At 40.5% G+C, this 7,854-nt stretch overlaps 1 protein-coding gene across 1 annotated transcript in view; it reads right to left on the bottom strand.

The window, feature by feature from the left end:
- Positions 1 to 5,543: 5,543 nt before the first annotated feature.
- The window catches only part of LOC134800719 (gastrula zinc finger protein XlCGF26.1-like), a 140,175-nt gene continuing 137,864 nt past the window's right edge, over positions 5,544 to 7,854 (bottom strand). Inside the window, exon 4 of the mRNA XM_063773235.1 lies at positions 5,544 to 7,033. Within this exon, the coding sequence (XP_063629305.1) occupies positions 7,029 to 7,033 (5 nt within the window). The 3' untranslated portion in view covers positions 5,544 to 7,028. The remainder of the gene's footprint in view (positions 7,034 to 7,854) is intronic.

Here is a 7,854-nt window from a genome sequence, read left to right as displayed (position 1 = left end):
TTGGAGACTCATTTAAAGAGTCACTCTTTGGAGAATAATTTCAATTATAGTCGCTGTAGTTACACACGTTCGTGTAAAAGTGATTTACACAAACACCAAAAAATACACATGGCTGGAGAGCCTTTAAAGTGTAGCGACTGTGATTTCAAATGCAGTGTTGAATCAAACCTGCGACGTCATCAAAAGACGCACAACCAGAGGGACCAGAGAATACTCACTGGAAAACAGCCTTACAAATGTAGTAATTGCGACTACAAAAGTAGTGACAGGTCAAACATACGAAAACATGTATTGAAACATACTGGGGCGATGCCATTTCAGTGTAGCCACTGTGATTACAAATGCATTCAGAAGTCAACCTTACAAAATCACCTGATGAGACATACTGGGGCGAAGCCATTTCAGTGTAGCCATTGTGATTACAAATGCAGTCAGAAGTCATCCTTACAAAAACACTTGATGATACATACTGGGGCGAAGCCATTTCAGTGTAGCCACTGTGATTACAAATGCATTCAGAAGTCAACCTTACAAAATCACCTGATGAGACATACTGGGGCGAAGCCATTTCAGTGTAGCCATTGTGATTACAAATGCAGTCAGAAGTCATCCTTACAAAAACACTTGATGATACATACTGGGGCGAAGCCATTTCAGTGTAGCCACTGTGATTACAAATGCATTCAGAAGTCAAACTTACAAAATCACCTGATGATACATACTGGGGCGAAGCTATTTCAGTGTAGCCACTGTGATTACAAATGCATTCAGAAGTCAACCTTACAAAATCACCTGATGATACATACTGGGGCGAAGCCATTTCAGTGTAGCCATTGTGATTACAAATGCAGTCAGAAGTCAGCCTTACAAAAACACTTGATGATACATACTGGGGCGAAGCCATTTCAGTGTAGCCACTGTGATTACAAATGCATTCAGAAGTCACACTTACAAAATCATCTGATGAGACATACTGGGGCGAAGCCGTTTCAGTGTAGCCATTGTGATTACAAATGCATTCAGAAGTCAACCTTACAAAATCATCTGATGACACATACTGGGGCGAAGCCATTTCAGTGTAGCCATTGTGATTACAAATGCAAACAGAAATCATACTTACAAAAACACCTTCTGAAACATACTGGAGCGAAGCCTTTTCAGTGTAGCTACTGTGATTACAAATGCAGTCAGAAGTCAGTCTTACAAAGACACTTTATGATACATACTGGGGCGAAGCCATTTCAGTGTAGCCACTGTGATTACAAATACAGTCAGAAGTCAAACCTACAACAACACCTGGCGATACATACTGGGGCGAAGCCATTTCAGTGTAGCCACTGTGATTACAAATGCAGACGGAAGTCACAGTTACAACAACACCTGATGAAACATACTGGGGCGAAGCCATTTCAGTGTAGCCACTGTGATTACAAATGCACTAATAAATCGAATTTAAATAAACACCAGAGAATACACACTCGAGAAAAGCCTTTAAATAAAGCTGACCGATAAATCCAACCTGCGACGTCACCAGAAGACGCATGGGACGAAGCTTAAAAAGCAATAATAGCGACTACAAGTGCAGCCTGAAATAGCACCTGCGGAGACACCAGATGAGACGCAGAAGAGAACCCTTATTATAGGGAATAGGGATAGTTCGAGGCGGAGGGTATGTCGCCTTTTGTCCTAAATCGGGAAGTCAAACCTGCCATTGACACATCGCAATAAGCAGGGTGCTCCTGTGCTGCTCCTACTGTACAAACATAATGTACTCGTACAAATGTAATCACTTAATATTAAAATACAGTGGTGAAGTATATTAGTATAGTGTCGATCCGCTAGTTAGTGCAGTGAGTGAGCGCTGTGAGCGAAGTGGTGAGACATGTGGCTTCCGAGCCGGAGCTCGTGGCCTCAAACTACAAACACCCCCGACTTACTCGGGACTTATGTACATATTAGAATTAGAATTATTTTATTCTTAAGCACAAACAAACGAAACATTACATAATATGAAAGAAAACACAGAATAAGATTAAAGTGCCAGGAAATGGCCTCATCTCAGCATGTTGCTGGTGGCTGATCTTCCGGTGAGAAGAACCACGGAAGGTAACAGACAAGAAGAAAAAGACATAAAATAACATACAGTTAGGTAAATAAGAAAAATTTACACAGCAAGAAGATACAACATAACGACTAAATTAAAGTATCGTTTGATATTTACCAGTTGCTTAGAAGTTTGCTTGCTTAAGGAAAATCTCACGATGAAGCCTGCATATTAAAGTAATTGTATTACAAATTTCGAAGGTCTCGGTGCCCACAGCGGCTTGAGGCTGCTGTGTTGTTAGAAAATATAAGGAGTGACTTTGTATTCCACTATAATTAGTATATCACTAAAATTAATTGATGTGTACTCGTATCCTCAAATAAAAATAATTATTCTATTTTACTTCTTTTTCAAAACCCCTGTTATTTAATCAAAACCAAAATATTACTTTGCTAATCTGCGAAAAGATAACGTGCTAATAGTCAATCATGGCTAACCTGTTATGCTTACTTTTGTTATTTATTTTGAAATACCTACCATAAGGAAAAAGCGAAAAAAAAGATCCCCACTTTACGTAAAGGGGAGGTTTAGGTGTAGAGGATTTTTCAGTTTACTATTTTACCACTAAGTATGTCTGCATGATTGATTTATTTATCAATGCCTAATTGCAGGTTTCTAGCCCTAACGATCACGGAGCAAAGCCGCGGGCGGACAGACGGGCATGGCGAAACTATTAGTTGACTACGGAACCCTCATAGGATCACTCGTGTCTGTGGGTTATTCCCACTATTTACCACCAAGTTCTTACCAGTGGCAACTACTGGGAATTATTTCCCCACCTTTTACCACTGGTTCCCAGTAGTTACCACCAACTCGGTTAGGTCTGGGAATAAAACTTCTCAGTAGTTACCACTGGTGAAAGGTGGGATTTTTTTCCCAGTAGTTACCACCAACATTTTGTTGGAGTTCAACAGTAATAAAAACAGTATAAATACCTACAGGTTGTTTTTTATAGTCACCTGGAATAATTTACGGGGTAAATATGTAGGTCATACTGAACAACTTTTACAGACGGAACTTATTTATATTGAAAAGGCGAAAATAATTGACTCTCCCATACAAATATCAACAACAGACCAGCCAAAATGTATGACCCAGCCAACTTTTATACACACAACCAAATAAATTTATGCTTTTTATATTTTTTTATAAATTGATCAGTGTTTCATTTCAGTAAATAGCCTTGAAAATGATCAAAATTACTAAAGCATAAACTGTTTAGTTACCTAATAAAATCACTTGAAAAATAATCTAAATGGATGATTTTTATCCTTACATTCACATTTAAGTTTTTGCACTTGTACCGTTTAAACTGTTTCAATTTTTTTGATTACTTTTAAGGCAGTTTACTGAAACACTAATCGACTTATAATTATTTATTAAAGCACTCTATATTTATACTATAGGTACCTACTATTTATTCTGTTTTTATTAGTATTTAAATTTTACAAAATGTTGGTGGTAACTACTGGGAAAAAAAATTCCCACCTTTTACCAGTGGTAACTAGTGGGAAGAAACCGTGTCTGTCTGCCCCTCTGTTTCAGCCAGAGTGCTACGAAACTAGTTTAGTTGAAATTCTGTGCGTTAGGTAAGTACGGCTGCTTCTGAGAATATACATTTTTACATCCCCCCCACCTCTTCTCCGAAACTACTATGCCTAAAATTAAAAAATAAATACTCACGAGATTAGTTATTTACCTATAAACAACAGAAAAGCCCGTACACGCGAGTCCGTCTTACACCTTTGTTACCCTGATATGTCCTAATATCCTGATGAAGGCTGGGAACACACCGCGGGCTCGCAGCAGTGCACCTGCTCGCCGCGTGTACTGGCCCGCGCTGACTTGAAGTATTTAATATTGATGGCGCCTCCACTTTCCCCCACGTTAGCAGATATGCGGTTCTGCATTATTTAAGTAAAGATAAGGGAAAGGTACCAGTCAGCTTCAATAGTAGCGGATAAAACAATAACGCGTCTAAAGTATCTGCCACGAGGAATACTTTTCCAAATAGATATAAATCTCTACAGTTCGTGTCAAAAAGCCTCTGTTAGGCACAGCACAGGGCACAGTCTTATTGTTCTACATATGTATTTTTGTGAAGCTATTAGAGAACAGAGAGCTTTTCCTGGTGATGCTGCTGACTGTACAATACGGCACACGTGTAGGCGCTCTTACACTTCCAGAACATGTAGATACACAATACTTACCGCTGCGCTACACCGACTCGGCGCCTCGAGAACGGCCGGTACGTGAACCCGCACTGGGTAAGTAATAATACTTTAGTAATAAAAAGGACTCTCTCGTCTAGTATTAACGTGTAGCTGGTCAGGATGGTAGTTACAGTGGCGCCTACCGCCAACCTCTTCAATAGTTCGTTCGTCTATTTGCTTCTCTGTCGCTCTTGTATCATTTAAATGATAGAGGCAAAAAGACAATAAAACAAACGAAGTGGTTCGCGGTCATAGCCCTGGCACAGAGTAATAAGTAATTGTAAGTATAGACTGTGGCCCTGGTGACGGGATTATTACATTTACCCTTTTTTAGGACACTCTGTTGAGAAAGCTATATGTTGTGTCTCTGTCCTTCTTAACATCAACATAGCGAAAAGTGATTGGCGAAAGGATAGATATAATAAACCCTTGTCTCCCTCGCGATGTCCCGGCATTTTACCACAGCTCATGGGAGCATGAGGTCCGCTTGGCAACTAATCCCAAGAATTGACGTAGGCACTTGTTTTCACGAAAGCGATTGCCATTATTGTTGAGAGAATGATATACTAAAATTTATTAAATAAATAGCCGCCAGTAGTAGAGTCACGGCCGCGCACACATCGCCCCGGCCACTTCTCTACTCCTAATCCGCGCGCCGCGAGTAGGTAGAGTCGGGTTAAACTAACTCTACCGTGTTTAATAACACAGAGTGTGCAAGTGTTATTAAAAACGTCTTAATTACATAGGAGTTTGACGTTTATGATAACGCTTCCACGTCCTGTGCTCTATCAAAAACGGTGCAGAGTTAGCTTAGCCTGACTATGTTCCTCCTGCGAAATAGTTTCCCATCAACCTATGACACACACTACAGGAATGAAAAATAAAACAATAAAAATGTACATCACCAACATTTTATTTCATGTAGTATTTATCCGTTTAAAAATGAATGGTGCAGTCATGTACTATCAGAAATTCAAAACAAGTAATTGGTCTTTTTCGCCCAAGTATGCAATATATATATATATATATATATATATATATATATATATATGTATAGAGTGTTTATTTCAGGATCAGGTTATAGTTTTTCACATATCTTAAGAAGTTGTGTAAGGCTGCGTTTCGCCCAGAGATGTCCGAGGATGCGTAGCGTGTGTTAAGAACCAATAGAATCACTACAGCTGAGCGAGGAAAACAAATGAAGTGATTCTGTTGGTTCTTAACAAAACATCTCTCGCCACGCATCCTCGCACATCTCTGGTGAAAACGCAACCTTAAGAAGCCTCTCGCCGCGACACACGGCACTCGCTCGTCCTGCGCGACACACGCCGGCACGACACCGGGAACACATCGTGCACGCGCGTGCAAGGGAACCACGACACACACATCACACAGCCCACACCCGACACATGTGCTATCAGTAACTAGCGGATCATATTTGCCGTCACTTGCGGAACTAGGGGTTTTTGCCAGGATGTTTCCTTCTAAGACGTCTTTGTAAAGCGTATTTACGTCCACTCCTGTAGTTGCAGTGGAAACAAATAAAAGGCTTTCAGTCAGTATGTATCAGCAGGTGATTTTGTAAGTTTGATTTATATTTGCATTTGTAATCACAGTGACTACACTGAAATGGCTTCGCCCCAATATGCATCATCAGGTGTCGTTGTAAGTTTGACTTCTGACTGAATTTGTAATCACAGTGGGTACACTGAAAAGGCTTTTCGCCAGTATGTGTCCTTTCATGTGTTCGTAAGGTTGAACTATCACTGCACTTGTAGTCGCAATGACTACATGTGTACGGCTTCTCTCCAGTGTGTATTCTTTGGTGAACTAGTAAGTGATCTTTCCGATTGCTCTTGTAGTCGCAGATGCTACATTCAAATGGCTTCGCCCCAGTATGTATTATCAGGTGTTGTTGTAAGTGTAACTTTCGACTGCATTTGTAATCACAGTGGCTACACTGGTGAGGTTTCGCCCCAGTATGTGTCCTTTCATGACTTCGTAAAGTTGAACTATCACTGCACTTGTAGTCGCAATGACTACATGTGTACGGCTTCTCCCTGGTGTGTATTCTTTGGTGAACTAGTAAGTGTTCTTTCCGATTGCTCTTGTAGTCGCAGATGCTACATTCAAATGGCTTCGCCCCAGTATGTATCATCAGGTGTTGTTGTAAGTGTGACTTCTGACTGCCTTTGTAATCACAGTGGCTACACTGAAATGGCTTCGCCCCAGTATGTCTCATCAGGTGTTGTCGTAAGTGTGACTTTTTATTGCATTTGTAATCACAGTGGCTACACTGAAATGGCTTCACCCCAGTATGTCTCATCAGGTGTTGTCGTAAGAGTGACTTTTTATTGCATTTGTAATCACAGTGGCTACACTGAAATGGCTTCGCCCCAGTATGTATCGTCAGCTGTTGTTGTAAGTATGACTTCTGACTGCATTTGTAATCACAGTAGCTACACTGAAAAGGCTTTTCGCCAGTATGTGTCCTTTCATGTCTCCGTAACACAGAACTAGCACTGCACTTATAGTCGCAATAACTACATGTGTACGGCTTCTCTCCAGTGTGTATTCTTTGGTGAACTAGTAAGTGATCTTTCCGATTGCTCTTGTAGTCGCAGATGCTACATTCAAATGGCTTCGCCCCAGTATGTATTATCAGGTGTTGTTGTAAGTGTAACTTTCGACTGCATTTGTAATCACAGTGGCTACACTGGTGAGGTTTCGCCCCAGTATGTGTCCTTTCATGACTTCGTAAAGTTGAACTATCACTGCACTTGTAGTCGCAATGACTACATGTGTACGGCTTCTCCCTGGTGTGTATTCTTTGGTGAACTAGTAAGTGTTCTTTCCGATTGCTCTTGTAGTCGCAGATGCTACATTCAAATGGCTTCGCCCCAGTATGTATCATCAGGTGTTGTTGTAAGTGTGACTTCTGACTGCCTTTGTAATCACAGTGGCTACACTGAAATGGCTTCGCCCCAGTATGTCTCATCAGGTGTTGTCGTAAGTGTGACTTTTTATTGCATTTGTAATCACAGTGGCTACACTGAAAAGGCTTTTCGCCAGTATGTGTCCTTTCATGTCTCCGTAACACAGAACTAGCACTGCACTTATAGTCGCAATAACTACATTTGTAAGATTGTTTTCTAGTAATAATACTCTGGTGCCTCCGGTTGTGCGTCTTCTGGTGACGTCGCAGTTTTGATTCATCATTGCATTTGAAATCACAGTGATTTCCAGCAATGTGCGTTGTTTGGTGTTTGTGTAAATCACTTTTACATGAACTTGTGTAACTACAGTGACTACAATTGAAATTATTCTCCAAAGAGTGACTTTTTAAATGAGTCTCCAAACTTTTCTTGGAGCTTGTTGTATACTCACATTCAGCACACATGAAATTTGTAACACCGTGTTCGCTCTTCTCGTGTTCTGTTACAAGCAATTCTGTTTGAAACGTAGAACTACAAAAATCACAAGCAAATGGTTTCTGTCCGATCAATGAGTGGGTGTGTTGAATGTGTTCTCGTAAAA

This window comes from Cydia splendana, chromosome 20, assembly GCF_910591565.1.
Source record: "Cydia splendana chromosome 20, ilCydSple1.2, whole genome shotgun sequence".
Taxonomy (NCBI): domain Eukaryota; kingdom Metazoa; phylum Arthropoda; class Insecta; order Lepidoptera; family Tortricidae; genus Cydia; species Cydia splendana.
The sequence above is the reverse complement of the archived record's forward strand: the minus strand, read 5'-3'. Positions and strand labels throughout refer to the sequence as shown.